The 21,124-nt window shown below is 33.5% G+C and overlaps 1 protein-coding gene across 10 annotated transcripts in view; it reads left to right on the plus strand.

The window, feature by feature from the left end:
- The window catches only part of LOC118181277 (meiosis inhibitor protein 1-like), a 223,644-nt gene that overhangs the window by 10,754 nt on the left and 191,766 nt on the right, over window positions 1–21,124 (plus strand). For all 10 annotated transcript variants that reach the window (XR_015041844.1, XR_015041845.1, XR_015041843.1 and 7 more), the window contains exon 2: window positions 14,508–14,555. Coding sequence is in view for 7 of the 10 variants with exons in the window: in XM_085819592.1 (XP_085675718.1) it covers window positions 14,508–14,555 (48 nt within the window). In the remaining 3 variants the exon portion in view is untranslated. The remainder of the gene's footprint in view (window positions 1–14,507; window positions 14,556–21,124) is intronic.

Raw genomic sequence — 21,124 nt, forward strand, 5'->3', positions numbered from 1 at the left:
TGCGCTGTTTCTACACTAAACCTTTTTGGAACACCACTCTCACAAACAAATAGCAAACGCGGTGGAGTAAAAGTGGCCAAGCACAAGATTCTGTAACCCCACGTTTATTGTTTTAACGAATCAAAGCAAACCGCAGAAGAGAAGGTCTGCCGGCTTTCTGAATATGCCTGCCGCCCAACCGATATAGTTGTTATTGTCGCTGACTGCCGTGTCGAAGGGCCCGGGTTCGATTCCCGGAGAAGGCTAGGTTGTTTGTCGGTGCAGCATGGCTGCAGTCTAAATATGCGGCGAACGGAAAGTCCTCTCGTGTGGTTTGGGGAAAGGGAAGAGGGGTGGGAGACCCTTAGACCCACCCCATCCCGGGATGCTCTCCATCAGAATTAGAGGCAGAATTGAGCAGAATCACACTGTCACCTGTAAGGTTCTCAAGGCTGTTGCCAACGACAGGAGTAATCTTGCGCTCCTTGCCCCGAGTAATTTTGTGGGTTCGGACTGATGTTACGGTCAGACAAGTGAGCATAAGTAACAACAATTTTATCTCTCGTTACGTCACGTGCATGTTCAGTACAGAGATTTGTGAAGATTAGTTTAACAAGTGGCATACTGTAAATCGAAAAGAAGAACCATAATCGTTATTATTGCAGATTGATGCTAGGGCTATGTGAACAGCTGCTATGCTTGCCTCAGATACAGTATAGCCATTGCTCGTTTGAGATATTTGCCAGACATCAGTTCAGATTGATAAGTTGATTTGGAGTTAAGTTGTCCAGCTCGAGTTGTGTCTTTTATTAGAAATACTTGTAATATATCCAGCTGATTTATGAGTCTAGTTAACTACTACGAAGTAAGGAAACTTATTTTATTTGAAATATTTTTATTCGGAATTCGCCAAGTGGTGAGATAAAATAGTTAAGTTTTTAGCTTGTGTGCTTGCATTTCCACAGACAGTTTGAGCTACAGGCGATAACTCGCATTATTGCTTTAGGATAACACTGAACGGTAAGCGTTGGCGGTTTGAAATATCCCTTACTTTATTAATGCTATTGCTTAATTAAATATTAATGTACCAGAATCGTGTATCATATTAAGATATATAAACAATCCTAATTTTAAATATGAAAAATGGAAGATCAGTGGAATTCCCCATAAAAATGTGTTGCTACTTTATATCTAAAATTTTTTTACAGCTTTGTTACCAGTATCCCTTTCAACTATCTAACATATTTTTAACATATTTTTCCATTCGTCAACTCAAACTTGCTTTTGTGCTTAAGCTAACAAAATAAAAGAAAATTTTTAAAGATTTTGTAGAATGAAATAGCAAAAACATTGTTATGAAGTACTGAACGTAGCATTAACGTATATTTTAATTTGAGAACTTTAGTTTATTAAATGAACATTTAATTATTTTCTAAAATAAAACTATTTTAAAAATTATGGTTACGTAGTTTGCTACAGATTGCTACAGATGTTGATTCTTACAAGAGAACGGATTGTTCTCTGATTTACGAATTTTATATGTTTCACAAGGGGTATAAGAATATAGCAAATTTGCAAATGCTTAGCGCAAACCTTTCAGATAAACCAGGAAAATTGAGTTGAGTTCCAAGTAATTTAAGCGTGATTTGAGTTCAAGGGGCTACGACCTGCTTACTTAGGATAAATAATAGATGGCCTCTACAATGCGACGTAACATAAGGTAACATAACATAACCTCAGAAGCGAACACACATTATAAATTGTCAAAATTGAGTTGGTAAAGTATTAACAATGTAATGTACTATGAAATGCAATTATGGCAATCTAATTATTGTAAGAACACACGAAATTGCATATAATGAACTGACAAAAATAAGTTCAGTATGTATCAACATAAGTATTCAGAAATATCTAAAAGAACACAATATGCATAAGTATGCAGATGAAGCTAATGTTTTCTTTTTTCAAACTCATTTATTTATGTCCTTATTATTATTATTTTATATTTTACTTTTGACTGCTGATTATAAATATTGATGTAAATAAGTCATGATTGTAAACATGATCTATAAACTAGAAAACAAGTTGCTTCTAGCCACTGCAATAATATAATGTCAATACATCTTTACAATATGAATAATAGTGTACTGGTAGGTATAATGTGATTTCTGCAAATCAATTATCGCAAAAATATGCGTAGCAGCACAAAATGAATCCTCAAAACTGAGTTTCTAAAGTATCAGCACAACTATACGACAATACTTGAATGTAAGCTTTGTAAACAATTTTATAGTTTTAATTCAATTTTGATAGTAAACAAAAATGATTTGTAGCGTGGGAACATCCCACTTGTAGCTACTGCAATATATAATGTCCTGAACCATGTCACCTGTACCCACTACAATAGATAACACCACGAAAGTGTACATCTATGTATCGCTATGTAAGTCATGTAATATAATGCATTTTACTTGAGCTAATTTAACGCTGAAAGGTAGGAGTGCCGTTGATGCGGCCGGCAGTGCCAGAACTTTCAGTGTCGGCTGGAGTTATAATTTCATCACAACTCGAGGACGCCGGAAAATTGTTGGTTTTCTAGTTAGTGTATGGGGTTACTTACTGGTCTCTTTACCTCTACATAGCATCACATAATATAACCTTAAGTGGTGCCAAAGTGACAGAACTGAAATCAAGAACTTGTATCTTTTTAGAAATTAAGAACTTTCTGTTAAGAATTATAAATTAAGAACTTTAGAAATTTGTGTGTAATTTTAATCTGCATTTGATACTGTGGAGAAATTTATTAAAAACAATATTTAAAAATGCATGTTGGCAAATTATGCGACATATAAATTTCAAGAGTATCAGATTTTAATTTATTTTGCATTAATTTGGGGCTTTTTTGCACAAAATTTTCCTTTATTAGTACAATATTCAACATAAAATATTAAAAGCTTAAAAATTATATCGTAATTTTTGAATGGATAAATGATGGCCTATCTTAAATTTCTTCAGCTAATTCCCCCCCCCAAAGTATTTTGTTAACATTTATATGGATCTTGCTAATCCTGATAGTGCTGATAGATGTTTTCCTAATCCTGATAAGAAACACGCATATTTCTAAATCTGTATGAAAACGAATGCCCATTTTCATTGCATCGAAAGCTTTAATTTCACAGAAAAGAATTCATTTTTAGGGTTGCACTTGATCTGGTAATGCTATTTTAGAGAAATAACTCTAACAGATCTGAAGCGTATTACCTGTATCTCTGAGAACAATGATAGAGTCTTGAGAAGGTTAAAATAACCTTTTTATTTAAAAAGAATTTAGAACATAAGATCTTGTGTTATAAATTTATATAATTCTCGGTGATGTTAAATATAATAAAATAGTACAAATTTGATCAAATGTTGAACAATAGTCAAGAACTACACCATTAAATACTAATTAGAAGTTGTCTCCTAACTCTTTTCGGAGCTTCAGAATTAAAGTGTCAGCAGCGAAAGAATGCAAAGCCGAAAAATTACAACTATGAAAGCTGGTAGGAGCTTAAACACGTAGCGCGCACTCGATGCCAAAAACACTTTCTGTCTCAAATCCAAAAACCTCAGTTTAAATACTTGTTGCTAATTTACATTCTGGTGAGAAATACGGAAAGGGAAAAGAATTGAATCATAAATAACTGGTTAATTAATTTAAGATTCCAAGCAATTCTTTCCTGATACATGAGACCAAATTCAACATTCATTATTTTTTAATGCAGACAACAGTTAAGGCATATTATTTACAATTCTTAGTGAAGAAATCTCAGTCAAATGATTCATTTTATGCCTTTCCAGAAAGAAAGCGCTAAAACTCTAAAGCAACAGGCTCTGTCATTCCTAGAATATGTTGAATTTTAATTATGATTTAATCTATACTATCAAAATCTGTGAATGTCTGTCTGTTTGTAACATCATCTCCTTCGAGAGAGGTACCCAGAATTCCGAAAATTCGCAGGAAATTTTGACCATTTTCTTCTTTGTAGATTTTAATCAGCTGAGATATTAATTTAAAACTCTGAAAACACTATATTGGGAAAAAAATTATTTACGAACTAGTTTCTATAGGTTGCTCGAGATATTAATTATTGATTGCTAGGAGGTTGCGGCTGCAATATATTAAAAATTCTGGAAACGCTAATTTGGTAACAAAAAATTTATTTAAGAATTGGTTGTTGCGGGTTGCGCAAGGTATTGATTTCTGATTGTTGCAGGTTGCTGCAACATATTAATTAAAACTTTGAAAACGTTAATTTGTTTACAAGAAATATACTTACGAATTGGTTGTTTGCCTGAAATGGCGGGTTTGCCCACCAGAAAAGCTATTTAAATAAAAAAGGGAAAAATATCCCAAAAGTTTAAAATTATGTCAAGAGATTAAAATATCATCCTCCATTCAAAATGCAGGAATAAAGTACAAAAGCCATTTTATTAAAATCTGTTTTTATTTATATGAGTATAACACAGCACACAAAGTCATCTCTTTAACTAGCATGATAAAATTTATAACCTGAGCGGGACATGAAGGACATTTGAAGAGAAGTACCAATACACATGAAAAAAAAAAAAAAAAGCGGAAAATGTTCGATACAAGGGCGATTCGGAATTCGAACGGAAATATCTTGTTCAGCGGCCTTACCCACTCGGCCAGTGGTAAGTGATGGGGAGATAATGATATAGAGAATTATTAATGTAGGAAGGCTATTGGCTTAAGGATGAAAGTTAAGTGATTTCAAACTAGTCTTTTGAATGTAAGTCGATATATAAAAAGACTGTGACTGAAAAATGTTAACCAACCCGTGTATCAGCAGTTAACAGTGGCAAAAACTGATAAGTACAAGACGCATTCTTATGTCGTAATATATGGAAAGTTGTGAAATGGTAAACATAAAAACTAAACATTGACGAATGAAGCATTTTTTGCGTACAATGAAATAATCGAACTCTGTCACTGAAAATTAGTTCAATTAAAATATGTAATGTATAATGGCTTTTAATAAATATATCTATAATGTCTCTTAATAAATGATTTAGATGCATGTTTTGTAAAAGTATGCATTATGACATTTTGGCTAAGGAGATAACTTTGAGACATCTGGGTTCATTGATGACATACATCAATCAAGATTTGCTGGATTCTCCAAAATAAATAATCTGTCATATATGGAAATATAAATGGCTTCAATGAATTACAGAATATTTGCAGTATTTCCTAGAGAAGTTTACCATTTGTGGGAAGGAACTGCTGCCGGTGGTGACAGCTACAGATATAAGTGAAGTGGGCCACCACGCCATTGATCGTACAGGTGTAATCCCACTCCACTAGCTACCGAGCTCCGCCACAGTTTCGGCCCCGGGGAAGGATGAGGCGGTAGAAAAGCCTCTTCCTCCTCTTCTACTACATCCGCTTGACAGGACTTTTGGGTGAACATGCTTTTTGAATGCCCTCATACCACACAGACCCTGTAGACTTACAAATAAGAATAGCTTCTCCGGTATTTGAATCCAAGCTTAATTATAACAGCACTCAAAAGTATTAAATTCTGTACCAGTCAGGGCGGCAGCCAATGCTGATAGTATTTCAGAAGAGGATTTTTGAAAATGAAAATTTAACGCATTGGCAACTGTTAAGTGAATCGGCATAAAAATAAACCCGAACCGGCGTTATTTAGTTTTCAGGCATTAAAGATAGGAGGAAACAAATCACATCTTTATGCACTTAAAAACCGTTGATGTTTGAGTAATAGTCATTATTATAATAGATTTTGAGTTTGTAATGTAACGAATTTATGGATCCTCAATTCAGTTTTGAACAATTAACAGGAAATTAAGAATACTAGATCTCTATTTTCGATTAATTTTTTGCACATAATAAACTAATCAATCTCTGCTTACCGAAAATGTTTTTCAACTGAAATGTTTACAAAAGCAGCTTTGAATTACTAGATTCTCTACTTTCGATAAATTCTTTTGCACACAATAAACTGACCAGATGACGGTGAAACCAGAAGTAGATGCCAAGGTGTTGGACGTCCACGCGAGCGTCATCAAAGAAAAAGGACCTTGGAGACTGTTCCGCTTTGGTACAGCAAAATCGGCGCCAGATAGTGGCTCAGCTGGCAGCCCAATACAATGCAAGTCCAAGTGCAAGTGTTTCGGAACACACAGTTTAGCGTACACTGTTGGATATGAAACTGCACAGCAGACATGCCATTCGTGTGCCTCTGTTGACCGAGCGTCATTGTTAACTATGCCTACAGTGGGCCCGGAAGCATCCAGACTGACCATTAATAAGTGGAAGACAGTTGCTGGTCGGATGAATCACGATTTTTCATTCGTCAAGTCGATGGTCGTATCAGGGTACGCCGTCTCGCCGTCTTCCAGGCAAACATTTGCTCCCCACCTCGTACAGCAAGTCATACACAGGGTGGTGGTCGCGGCTTTAAGCTTTAGGGACGTTCTGATGGGCGACTCTGGGACCCTTAGTTGTGGTAGAACAGATGATGAAAGCTGCGGAGTATCTGAACATAACTGCGGATCATTTGCACTTTTACCTTGCGTCTGTCTTCTCAACTGGAAATGGAATATTCTAACAGGATAACGCCCCATCTTACAAGGCTCGAATTGTGTTAGAGTGGTTCGAGGAGCATAAGGATGAATTCTAATTAAGGTCTTGGCCACCTAACTCGCCGGATCTTAACTCATAGAGCTCATTTTAGATGTCGTGGAGTGGTAGCTCAGAACTCAAACACCATGTCGGAATATGTCGACTTGCGCGACCGCTGCGACATTTGGTACAACCAATCTGTAGTCATCCAAAAGCTTGTGGAATCCATGCAAAGGGCAGCTGATCTGCAGGATATAGGTCGCGCAACGCGTAATTGAGTAGGTGGTCATAATTTTTGGCTCTCCAGTGTAGATTTATTTTGATTTTAGTTGGTTTATAATTAAATATTATATTCTCTACAGTTTGTCATTGAGAATTTGTAACATTAAGACACTGTCAATTTAAAATTTATTTTCAAGGCTTATGTTAAAAACTGATGTTGATTGAATATTATTATTATATTCCCACTATAATTTACAATAATATCCATATTAAAAACGGCACTAAACCATATCGTTTCATAAACTACAATATTAAAAGTTGCGTTTTATTAACTACAATAAGCTTGCAGTCAAATCTAACCCATCTATTATACAACTATTCGTGAAACTCTGCAGCTGCCCAAACTAGATGTACCTGAGAGAAAATTTTCGATATTGAAGAAACCAAACGCTAGCACATTTTCGAATAAGGCGAACTTGGCTGTTAGTATTGATCGAAAGATACAACATTAATTTTGTTTTTCATCATTATGCTTGCAGAATTAGTCTGAGAGCAGTTACATTTGATAGATTACAGCCGAAAACATCGTGAACGAAAACGTGGCCGAGAAAACAATGCAAAGCGAAAACGTCGTGATACAAAACATCGTGGGAGAAAATAAAGCAAAGAGAAAACATCGCAGTTCTAAAACATCGTGGTACGAAATATCGTCGTCGAAAATATAACGGTTCAAAAACTTCGCAGTTTAAAAACATCGTCGTCGAAAATATCGTGGTAAAAAATAAAGTACTTACAAAATTATCGCATGATGATAACATCGCAGACATGATTTTTAAGGCTTTAGTAATTGCAAATGGATATTCGCATAATAATTTGTGTGCGCAAGATGGAGGATAATTTTCACATTCATATTTTTTATTAATTAATACGTTTTTAAAAAAGCAAAACAAGAAATTTAAATAAAACAAGAAGTAATTTTCATTATAAGAGTATCAGATTAACAAAAGTGAAGAAAATTATCTCATAATTAACTTAGAATTTTTTACTTATCTTTCTTTTTCTATTATTTTTTAGATAATACTTTTCTTGAAAAATTACCAGTAAAACTAATAAAAAATATTTTATTAATGACCTTTGTTAGTTAGCTATGTCAGTTTGAAGTTCTATAGATTGCATTAATTTTCTATACTTAAGTTTCCATTTTACATTTTCAGCAAATACTTATTACTAATTCAGAAGTCAAACAACAAAAATCAGCGTTAATTTACAAAATTTTCACAGGACTAGTTTCGATGGTTTTACCGAACCATCATCTTCAGCTGCAAAACCGCAAATGAACAAGATAGGAAATAATGTTTAGATAAGATAAGAAAGCCTGGACAAGAATAAGCAAGTGGCGCCATCTGTTGGCGAAACCAGAACTAAAACATAATTTCTCTAAAAGCCGAAGGCAAATTTGGATTGGAATTAGGATCGTTAACTAGAACAGAAAGATTTTTATGAATGTGAAATGCCTCTAGAAAATCCAGTTCTCCAATGGAAGATGTTTTTTGAATAATTTTGGCAGCAGAAAAATTGAAAGTGTGATTTTCGGACCAACAATGTTGAGCAACAGAAGACTTCTGTGTTTCCTTTTTTCTAACATATGCCTCATGTTCTTTGACGCGAAATTTTAAGGCTCTCTTAGTTTGGCCAATGTACATTAAACCGCACTGGCAAGGAATCCTATAAATACCCCAGGAATTCATATCCGGAATGGGGTCCTTGAGTATAGAAGTTGGAATTTTATTGATGGGAGAGTAAACAACCCGAAAGTTAAATTTCTGCAAAATATGTGCAACTTTATAGCTAATTGATGGAAAGAAGGGAATGACAACAGAATTTTTATAATCTCCTAAAATAAGAGTGTGGCTTTTAGTGTGTTGAGATGAGAATTTTTTAACTGCTTGATTAATAATGTTGGGTGAAAAGCCCCTGTCAATAGCTATTGCTTTTAAATAATTTAGTTCTTCATCAAGGGCTAGTTTGGAGGAGCAAACTTGAAGAGCACGGAAAACATAGGAATAAAATGAAGCTAACTTTTGTTTAGTCGGATGACATGATTTAAAGTGTGGTGGAAGGCAAACCGATGAAGGTTTACGGTAAACTGTAGTACTGAAGTTGGATGTGTTACGTGTGACCATAATGTCGAGAAACGGAAGAGAATTGCAAGTCTCAAGTTCAAAAGTGAACTGAATAGCAGGATCAATAGAATTCATTGTTGAAAGAACTCTATTTAAATCATCTTTATTACCTTCAAACAGGGTAAAAGTATCGTCTACGTAGCGGAACCATGCCGGGAAGTTTAAAGTTTCAAACAATTTTGATTCATAATAATGCATGTAGATATCAGCCAGGATGGGACTGAGGGGGCTTCCCATGGCTAATCCCTCAGTTTGCTTGTAATATTTATTTTGGAAAACAAAATGTGTTTGTTTGAAAAACAAAATATTACAAGCAAACTGAGGGATTAGCCATGGGAAGCCCCCTCAGTCCCATCCTGGCTGATATCTACATGCATTATTATGAATCAAAATTGTTTGAAACTTTAAACTTCCCGGCATGGTTCCGCTACGTAGACGATACTTTTACCCTGTTTGAAGGTAATAAAGATGATTTAAATAGAGTTCTTTCAACAATGAATTCTATTGATCCTGCTATTCAGTTCACTTTTGAACTTGAGACTTGCAATTCTCTTCCGTTTCTCGACATTATGGTCACACGTAACACATCCAACTTCAGTACTACAGTTTACCGTAAACCTTCATCGGTTTGCCTTCCACCACACTTTAAATCATGTCATCCGACTAAACAAAAGTTAGCTTCATTTTATTCCTATGTTTTCCGTGCTCTTCAAGTTTGCTCCTCCAAACTAGCCCTTGATGAAGAACTAAATTATTTAAAAGCAATAGCTATTGACAGGGGCTTTTCACCCAACATTATTAATCAAGCAGTTAAAAAATTCTCATCTCAACACACTAAAAGCCACACTCTTATTTTAGGAGATTATAAAAATTCTGTTGTCATTCCCTTCTTTCCATCAATTAGCTATAAAGTTGCACATATTTTGCAGAAATTTAACTTTCGGGTTGTTTACTCTCCCATCAATAAAATTCCAACTTCTATACTCAAGGACCCCATTCCGGATATGAATTCCTGGGGTATTTATAGGATTCCTTGCCAGTGCGGTTTAATGTACATTGGCCAAACTAAGAGAGCCTTAAAATTTCGCGTCAAAGAACATGAGGCATATGTTAGAAAAAAGGAAACACAGAAGTCTTCTGTTGCTCAACATTGTTGGTCCGAAAATCACACTTTCAATTTTTCTGCTGCCAAAATTATTCAAAAAACATCTTCCATTGGAGAACTGGATTTTCTAGAGGCATTTCACATTCATAAAAATCTTTCTGTTCTAGTTAACGATCCTAATTCCAATCCAAATTTGCCTTCGGCTTTTAGAGAAATTATGTTTTAGTTCTGGTTTCGCCAACAGATGGCGCCACTTGCTTATTCTTGTCCAGGCTTTCTTATCTTATCTAAACATTATTTCCTATCTTGTTCATTTGCGGTTTTGCAGCTGAAGATGATGGTTCGGTAAAACCATCGAAACTAGTCCTGTGAAAATTTTGTAAATTAACGCTGATTTTTGTTGTTTGACTTCTGAATTAGTATTTATTCGGCGTGTTATTGTGTCTTAAATACTTATTAGTTAATAAAAAATATGAAAGTAAAAATTATCCTTCTTTACATCTTGCGCTCACAAACCATTATGCGAATTTTTACAATTATTAAAAATTATTAAATTTTACAGTTATTAAAGCCTGAAAAACTCATGTCTGCGATGTTATCTCATGCGATGATTTTTAGGTACTTTAATTTTTACTACGATATTTTCGTCGACGATGTTTATAAATTGCCAAGTTTTTGAACTGCTTTATTTTCGACGACGATGTTTTGTGCCATCATGTTTTAGAACTGCAACGTTTTCTCTTTGCTTTATTTTCTTCCACAATGTTTTGTACCACGACGTTTTCGCCTTGCGCTGTTTTCTCCGCAACGTTTTCGTCCTCGATGTTTTTGCCGCGACATTTTCGGCGGATACCGTTTGATAAAGGTCTTTTTTTATTTCATCAGCATATTCATTAGATTTGCAAACAAACTGGTTTCAGTTAAAACATTTTATTCCCTTATGCACTAGTTTCACAACCTTTATTTTTCGCAATTGAGTTTCTCAATTTATTTTTGTCGCAATCTTTTAACTGAAATTTCACACATTTTATTTATTCGTCTAATCGGTATATTTTATCTTTTTGAGAAAGAATTTCCTTCTCTTTTGATATACTATCTTTTTGATAGGTTTTTCTCCTTTTCTTAAAGAATTCTTAATGCATCAATTGCATCTATATCTTTTGATTTGATAATACTTCTTTAGTTCTTTCCAATGCTTCACATTCCAAACAAACTTTAACACCGTCTTTCTCAGCTTCAATCTTGTATTTCATTTCAATATTTCAAATCTTAATTGGGCCAATCTTGTTTTCCTCTATAGTAGTCATTGTTTTATTAGAAATGAAATTTTCAACTAAGTGTTTTACTTTAACTTACATTTTTATTAACATCCGAACAAATATCTGAGTAATATCCTTGTTATACATTTATATACATTAAATTATAGTGAACTTATAAGGTATTTTCTTCCTTCTTTCAGCATGTCTTCGTTGTGTGACGGTAGCACACTCGGCAGGTATTCGAGCGGTCCAGGTTCGTGTTCTGGAGAGAGCATTGCACATTTTTCCTCATCTCCTGCTTCAAAAAATAACATAATGCCTCTACAAATGGCACTCGAACTAAAAAAGGTGATGGGCATAATTCGTCACCACCAGGATTTGGCGACTGGGTCTTCTAATTCCCTGTCGCCTTTTAAAAGTGGGAGTATATAAGGTATTTTCTCTCATTTCTTTCTTCTATGCGTTCGTAGCGTAACGGTAGCACATTCGGCGCGTATTCCAAGGGTCCCAAGTTCGTGTCCCGATGAGGGCATTGCGCTTTTCTCACGTCTCCAGCATGGATAAACCCAATGACTCTACAAACTTCTAATTTACAGGAATACTCCCTTTGTTATTAGTATTTTTCATTAGTCGAACCAGCCCATTCCCAATAGCATTTTAAATTTTTCCATGAGGAACAACATAATATTGGATATAATCTCATATTCAACAATTCTACTGAACCTTTAAAATAGTGAGTAGGTTTTATTTTCTTATTACTAAAGTCTGCCAAGTTAAAATACTAGGTCAGCCAATTACTATAGAAATACTTTTCGCATCTATAAACACAGTTTTACTCGTATGTATATCATTTAACTGTTTGTTGTTTACACATACATGATTGACGACGCTTAAAACTGTTTTATTTCTCCCACATTCTGCAGCTACGTGACCAAATAAATTACACTGAAAGATTTTTCGCCTTTATACTTACAAATTCACGTGACTAGGATTCTCGCAGTTGAAGCAGGGCATTTGCTCTTATTTTACCTTCTTGAAATTCCGCCAAAGATTTACACCTATAAAGAATTGATTTATCTTGTGCAGAACGATTTATGCCATTAATAATATATTCCACCAAAACGGCATTTTCAATATTATCTTTGGAACACAGATTTTTAATTAACAGAAAGTGTTCATATAGAGTTTCTTTTCTTGCATTTTACATTCAGATAACAGTTCGTGTAATTGAGCACAAAATACCATATTCATTTAATAATAAATCATTAAATGCATTCCATGAATTTACTTTCGTTTCGCTTTCAATGAAAAATTCTGCATTTGCAGTTACATATTCTTTGCCAAAAAAGTAATTTTTGCAGTTCGTTTAGTTTTAACAAATTTGATACATTCTCAAAGTTTTCAATAATCGAACTGTATCATTACATCAGTCGAACTGTATATCATTATATCAATCGATATCATTTTATCATTATATCAACGTTATATCAATCAAACTGTACGCATTATAATCAATTTTGGAAAGTAAACTTTCAGTATCTTTGAAACCTATTTGAAAATTGCGAAATCTGAATTTGCATTGCAAATTGATCGCTTATAACATTCTAGTTTAAATGCAAAATCAGTAAAATATCTTAAGTCGCTTTCTGTTCTATCGGTATTCTTCGTTATGAAATATAAATTCATGTAACCACTTAACATTTTCTACTTTAAAACATATTTTATAGCAATTTCAATTTCTTTTATATCTTATTGAGTCATTAGGTTATTTTGATGCTGGAGACATGAAAAATGAGCAATGCCCTCTCCGGGACTCGAACCTGGACCTCTGGAATACGAGCCGAGTGTGCTACCGTTACACCACGAAGGCATACAGAACGTAGAGATAAAATACCTTATAATCTATTAACTTCTTTTTGCAATATAGAACACAATTTAAAGTTAATTTACCTATTTCAGAAGTATTTTAATCCCACGTGTTCGGAATTGTATCCTTTTCAGATGAATAAAAACAATCGAATCATCAGTTCTTGACAAAATCCATGCAAACACGAGGCAATGTGATATTGAAGTAGCCGTTTCCCGAAACTATTATTAAATTCACTGCCAAACCCCCAAATATTATGGGACTTTACCACGGACGAGTAACTATACTTGCATTATTACTTACAACACATATTTAATATCAGATGCAAGACATATATAATATCAAGGACGTTTTATCATCTTCCAGAAATGTATGTCTTACTCGCTTCTTACACTTCCTGAGACAAATTAAAGTTCTAATTAACGTACACTGGCGCGAAAGTAAAATATTTAGAGCATGAAGTTAGATATTTTTTAATCAAACATATGTAGGAACTGAAGTTACAGCGCTTAAATAACTGGAGATAAAAGCTTAAGTTATAATGCTTGAAATTTATAATATTTAATGATATATGTAAATTTGCTTCCTAATTGTAATAACTTGTATTTACGTTGTATATCGTCGTTGCTGTTATGGTTCTCAGATAAAAAGAAAGTGAAATGCAAGGAACTGGAAACAGATCAGGATTATAAAGGCAAAGGAAGATGAGCTGACCGAGTTCGTATACGTTACCGAATTTCCTGTTATAGACAAGATTTTGCAAGGGACTATGTATCGCCATTTACATTGGAAAGACGCTTTAATTTTTAATTAAGGATAATTCCAGCATGCGATCTATTTAAACTTGTAATGATGATATGGGAAGAATAGCGAAAACTCAGTCAGTTAGGCCTCTCAGTATACATACAACGAACTCTGAAAGAATTATTCCAGTTTTCTATTCTGGCCGTTCGGCCACCAGCAAGCTGTTCTTTTTTTTAAGTCTAAATTTACGTTTATTTATATGAAACCCTTTACACATTAGCATTTTTGAGGAATGGTATTCTTCAAAAATGCTAATGTTTAAAGGGAGGAATGTTATTATAGTTACAGTGTTCGTATCGTTAATTTATAGAAAGCCTGTGTTATCTCTAAAATCTTACATAAATTTATATATTGTATTACGTCATATATGTATGATTATGAACATCTAATTATATCCTAAAATATCTGATTTCTTTTTGATTTTTTCTTCCAAATACAGGTTTATCATGCGGTAAAGATGAACGCCTTGCCGCTCCAGCTAGTGAATGTAAGTTCTTGCAAGTTTGATATTTTTATAGAAACTGCCAGTAGAAAACTTTCGTTTTTTACATTAACGCGTTCATTCTTTTCAATTTTTAATTTTGTACATACCATCTTTAGAGACGCAAACCTGAGAGTGATAATATAGGGAAAAGATATCTTTTTCATATTAATAAGAAAAACAAAATACAAACTTTCACTAAAAGAAAAGCATTGAATTTATTTATTTAGTTTTTGCGAAAGATAAGCTTGTAACTTAAATTTTACGACTCGTATTGTTTATGTTTCTTATTTACTGTACAGAAAAATGAAAAGGTGTTTTGCATCTGTCTTTTGAAATTTAAATCCTTCCAAAGACTTCGGAAAGCAATTCATTTGAAACTGACTTGTGTCACTTTGCAATCATTCTGAAGTAAGTTTGCTTTGATTAAAAACGTAAGAGTCCCGAAACGCATTCATTTACTAAAAATGTGATTTAAAGCCTTTTCGTTTTTCACTTCGAAGTTCTTTCCATGTGATCAAAGGAATTACCCGTAATTTTAAGGTTATCTCTTCATAAGCAGCAAAAATGCAAATGAGTTTCTCTCAGAACGTTATCTACAACGATTACCTTCTCCTCCGAGATAAACAGATAACTTGTGAGAACCACTTGCTTATCTTCTAAGTGACAACTATACGTGAAGTAAGTGCGTATAGGAGCTTCACGCGTCAACTTGAGGCTAACACACTACGCCTCACCCGGGCGATAACTGAAATAACAGAACTAAATTAAAAATTCGAAGATATTAACAAGTAGTAGAAATCACGTTACAGGGTTCAGAAAACTGATATTACTTAACCCTTTCCGGCACGCTACCTTTTAAAGTCGTAGTTTTAATTTAAAAAAAAAGAAAAAGATAGGCAGTCTAGTTAGACCTAGAGGAGTACACAAGTAAAATTTTGTGAAGATAGCACTTATCGTTTTAACTCTGTGGGTGTGCCCAAAGTGGACACACTGATTGAACAGAGCTTCGAAAAGAGTGCTGAAACGAGCATTGTTGTCAATAAACTGACCGATAAAAGGCAGAGAAACAAAGAAAACAGACTTTCAGTTGTCCTAGATTATCGGTGAACCCGGTCTGGGCACACCTAGGGTTCGTCGTTTGGTTTTAGGCAAGATTTCAAGGTAAAAATTTAAAACTAATATAGAATAAGGAGATTAACATACAGCCAAAAAATAACATGGAAATTTCTTTTCAAACAATTCCTTTTAAACCCTGAAAAAAATCTGGGTACTATTCGGTTTTGAGGGCTGTAAAAATCCGCCAAACTATTGTTGATGCCAGTGCTGCCAAAAATAATTGCGGCAATCCTAACGCAAGAAAGAAAGTATAATAGTAAATAACTATCTAAGATTGATGTTTTAATTTAGGTGAAAAGGTAATTTCACATAATATTTTTTTATTATTATAATTTATATCAGAAAGGCTAAACATGACTGAATGGAAGCATAAGAATAAATAATTATTTCAGATCATTATTATAATTTACATAAAAATTTCTAAACATAACTGAATGAATGCCTGCATCGCTATTTCGCTACCGAGTTATCGCTAAAGCATAACTTCCTCTCGTTGGTTGTTCAAACATAATTTTATATAATAAATTATGCCTTTTCTTTGAAAAAATTCTCGGTAAAGTGCAGAATCGCCCTTATTTGTTTGCCGCTTTTTAAAAGGGCAAAAACAAATGGATTTTTGTCAATCTTCTTTTACTTTTTAAATGAAAATAGGTCGATGTTTACATAGACAAGTCAAGGGTACGCGTAATGCCATTTTTGTGCAATTCTGGGATTTTTTTAAGTGAAATTAGGTCGATGTGTACATGGATACCGAGTATGTGCAATTCTTAAAAACGGGTTAAGCATTGGTTGATTCTGCATTTACCCAAAATTCGATTGCAGACTTTTCGTCATGGGCAGTTCCCAAATTGTTAAAATCCATAGGATATCAAAAAAGGATTTAAAAATTAAACTAGTATTTCAATGGCATCTTAAAAAATATAGAGCTATATAAACTTATGCAATCTGAAATCAGCGCGTATGCTAGATTTGGCACTTTTGCGCATACATTTTCGCTGCAATTTTTTTACGGTCCTCAAAACGGAATAGTACCAAAATCTGGAAGATTTTTTTGAAAAATGAGGGTCTTAAAAAAACTAAACATGGCTAAAATATATGGACTGGTTTGTGTTGAGCTGCCATATACTATAAATTAAGAAGGTTCAGAGTAACCTATAGTAACCTATAAATCCTTTTTCATTCAATGTTTCTGTGCATACGGAAGGAAATTTGTAGGTGTGTCCAGACCAGACATACTGTGCCGCAAAGGGTTAAAATGGCGTCGAAACTAGTGGCAGCAGTCGAAACTAGTGGCAGCAAAGTAAATGCTGTTAAGCCACGTAAATCAGCAATAACTGCGGAAATAGACGCTCACAACACAAAGGTGACGTAAAATCGAATATGCTATCTAAAACTAGGTATTTAATTTTTTTCTCAAGGTAGAATTTGCATTTCTTCACACGCGCTATCAAATTAAAATATTTTGGCATTGACAACTAGGGGAATGATGGCTTATAGGAAAGAACTATTTGGAATAAAATTGGTTACTTAAAATAAATATAAATATTCCTACAAAACTCTTGTTTTGTCAAAAAAGGACAATCGAATACAATATTCGTATTCTCTCTTTAACTTAGCGTTTCGCAGTCCATGATCCATCACCCTTAAATAGCTATTGAGGAAGTAATTCCAGTCTAGATAGTTTTGCATGGAAACGAGAAAATATTGAGATTCTTTTGAGATTATATGCATAGTGCAAAAATGAGAGAGGAATTTAGGATACAATCTCAACGCTTTCTCATTTTCACAGTGCAAAAAATGCTTCTATTCATGACAATAAATTTAAGTTAACTTTTTCTGTTTCTGAACTGGCAAGGTTAAAATTGCTTGCTCATAGCTTTTCGATGAAATAAGCTGAAATGAATATCATAGCAACAACTGGTTGTAACGAGTAGGACTTAATTAGAATAAATTACGTTTATGATGGAAAATGCCTAACTGCTCTTCGCGCATTACTCTAGCATAATTAGAGCATCGATCCGGCTTGGTAAACCGACATTTCTGAAAAATGCTGCTACCGAGGACTTTTCCCAGTTTTATAGCAGAGTATCTTTAATTTGTTTTTCTGATTATGAAAGTGCAGAATATTGAAAATGAGAGAATTAAAAAACATTATACATCTTGGTAAAATTTTCTTTACTTTTTAAACCGTAGCTGACTGATAATTGCTATAAACATATATACATTATTGGTGTAATTAATAAAAAATGTGGGTACATTTCTGTTTTGCCGGCGCAAGTGATAAAGTCTCCAATAATGGTACAACTGATGCCAAACGGAATATCTTCGCTGGTAACCTTTTACGCTCCATTTTCAAAACAAGTCACAGCCTTTTCTTATCAGATTGATTGTTTTTTTTTCAATACTGGCATACAATTGCATAGAATATTTACAAGATAGTTAAATTCTATGCCCTAAGACCATTCGCGGTAATTAAGTCACCAAATTCAATTAGCACTGAGGAAGTAAAATTCTGAGAGCTAATTTTTTTAAAGCTACTCGTGCGATTTTTACAAAATTCGGCGGTTTGGAATAATTGGAGTCCTAGAATCGAAATATGGAAAAAAAAATTGACATGCCATTCCAGAAAAAGGTCCTGTCAAAATACCTATATTATAACAATGTTATATATAAATCTAATACATATCCTAAGTCGCGCTTTCGAGACATGAGAAACGCAAGTTGAATTACGTCAATAGGCCCAGTAGAACGGGCGATATAGAACTGCCCCCTTTTTTTCTTCCGCACAGTATACGTGGTCTTTTGCTTATAATAGTGACTCTGACTGACATATTTCTTTCGTTACGTTTAATAGAGCAGCACCAATTAAAATACTTTCAAATGTGTCTTTTTCTTAGAGAAACCAATAATTTCCACTTGATATTTACAAAAAAGTCCAATTTCTTTAAAATATCATGTCCTAGGATGCATGAATCTCGCGCGTGAAAAGTAAAGGTTGCCTCTTCAAAGAGAGGTAGCTGCATTCCGTCTTAGAGTTTACAATGTATCTGTTTACAATGTACAGCCACTTACTATCTAAACTTTACATAGTAAGTGATTTGGGGAGTATACATGGAATTTCTCGTGCATTTATGAGGAATTGCTTCATACAAGTGTTTTCCTTAAACTATTTACAGTTAGTTATTTTGCTGTGTGCCATTATTTTTTGTTACAATAAACCATCAATTTCCTCCTGCTCAATTCGGAATAATTATTCAAAGAGGGAAGAAAGAGTATGTAAACTTGCAATAACGGTATACTATAGTGTTTGGCATACAGTGACATGGTGCTATACTCTGCAGCATAGTGGAATATGATCTATATGGAACATGATCGCATTCTTGAATCTCAAATAGTAACCCACGAATTTGCTCCTAATGGAATATTTATCAAAACAAACGCTAAAATTGCGCAAAAAATAATTCAAAACACATATCAAGTGCGACTGATTTTTGCTAATTATGTATAATTAATAAAATGCGGTTGGAAAAATATAACGAAGATACTTTTCATTCATTTTTACTTCCTTGTACGAAGTAAAAAGGAAGTATTGTAATCGCGAAAGTTTCAAGCAGCATATTTTAAGGAAAATATCCATTTTGACCGCTATCGAATGCAATTTAACGATGATTTTGCATGATATCTGTACGTAAGGACAGAATAAAAGACTCTTTTCCTCCAAAAAAATTATAAAATTGCTTTAAAATGTATTCTGAAGAGAATTTTTCGTGGCGTCTGTACGAACGTATGTACTTACGTATCTCGCATAACTCAAAAACGAGCAGCCTCAGAACGTTGAAATTTTGTATATAGGACTGCTATAACATGCAGATGTGCACCTCGTATTTTGGTTGCAATCGTCCGCACCAAACGTATATAAATATATTTATATATATATCCACTCTGTTACCCTGCTCAGTGACTCTTATATGTTTGTAAATTGTACAATTTTTTTTTTTTGGCTTTAAAAATGATTGAATTATGTTGTTCTTATCTTCCGGTTAAGATTTTTATGCCTTTAGTAAATATGTATGCAATATTTTTAGAATTATCAACAATTTTAAAGTTGTTTAAGTGCCGCTAAGCCTAATAATTTTTTTGATGGCGGCCATTGCTTGTTTACATTTGAAACAGCAGAGTAGTGGATTTGTTGCCAATCTAGAGAAACGTAGCTTTGCAGCAACAAAAATAACGCTTTCATTTATTATTGTGAATTAAATCATGCTTAATCCTTTCTGGAATTTTTTCGAGGAAATAAGTGTTTAAGATTTACTTCGTAATTTTTAATACAGATATTTTGAGTTTTTATGTATTTTTGCCTTGTCGTGAAGTGAGAACTGAATTAATTGAATGAGAAATACTCAATAGTCTGTAAAAAAACTGTTTATTTTTTGTTTTATTTGCTTAATTTCTTTTATACATCGTTCTAGCTTTATTATAGTATTGGAATAGAACATTTGGAAACAATTAGATAATTCTTTAAATGATATAAATTTTGCGCATTCTGAGTTATAATATGAACGAAATGTAATACTGTTAAGTGAACCTAGCGCCAGAGTGTCGCTATGGTAAACAATTAGAGTGCATTTATTCTATTGTGGTTTATGCGCTGTCGGCGAAGTAGATTTAATTCAATCCAATAAGTTTAAACGAAATGCAAGAAAAAATGCGTATAATTTAATATTCCGTACAAGGAAGTCATGTGGTGTACATATCAGATATTTTACTCTGCTCTAGCTCTTAGAAGAAGGAAGAATGTAGCAAGAAGAAACTCTAAAATATATCTGAGAATTTACTGAAAATAACATTTGAAAGAGTCTTGGTTTATTTTATTTTTAAGCAAAATGCTGTTTAATATAATTATAATTGCGCTAAAGTATTAGTTAAACCTCTATAAACTAAGTGCGAGTTTAAAATCTCTTACCCTATTATACAAGCGGCCGAGTCGTGTTCGACCTAGCACGAATTAGAAATTTATCATTTTTGAAATTATTCCAAATAATGTTTGGTTAATTTTATGTTTTATTTCGGGCATTAAATAAGATTTTAAAATTTCCGCCAGCAGCGTTAAATTTATGAACGTCTTCCTCGATAAATGCAATCGTAACGAAATTAAAAAACTTTTAATTGCTGAAAAAGCGAATATTAAATTAATTTTAATATACAATTAAAAAACTTTATCTTCACTTTAATTATGCTTAAGATAGCTTTAGAATTGCATGTTTTTAAATTCCTTCTTTTTCTCTCTATCCACTTCTCCCACTTCGGGTACAAAAAGTTTTGGATAGTAAGTTAAACCGCTTTTGTTGCATATTGATACTTAAAGAAATAAGTAAAATACTTTAAAAAGGGGTATTCTTATTTGTTATATTAGTTTGGAAATCTGATTTTTTAATTGCATTTTAAACTTTACTATG

Source organism: Stegodyphus dumicola, chromosome 6 (genome assembly GCF_044657685.1).
Source record: "Stegodyphus dumicola isolate Sdum_Otavi_A_Nest chromosome 6, ASM4465768v1".
Taxonomy (NCBI): Eukaryota; Metazoa; Arthropoda; class Arachnida; order Araneae; family Eresidae; genus Stegodyphus; species Stegodyphus dumicola.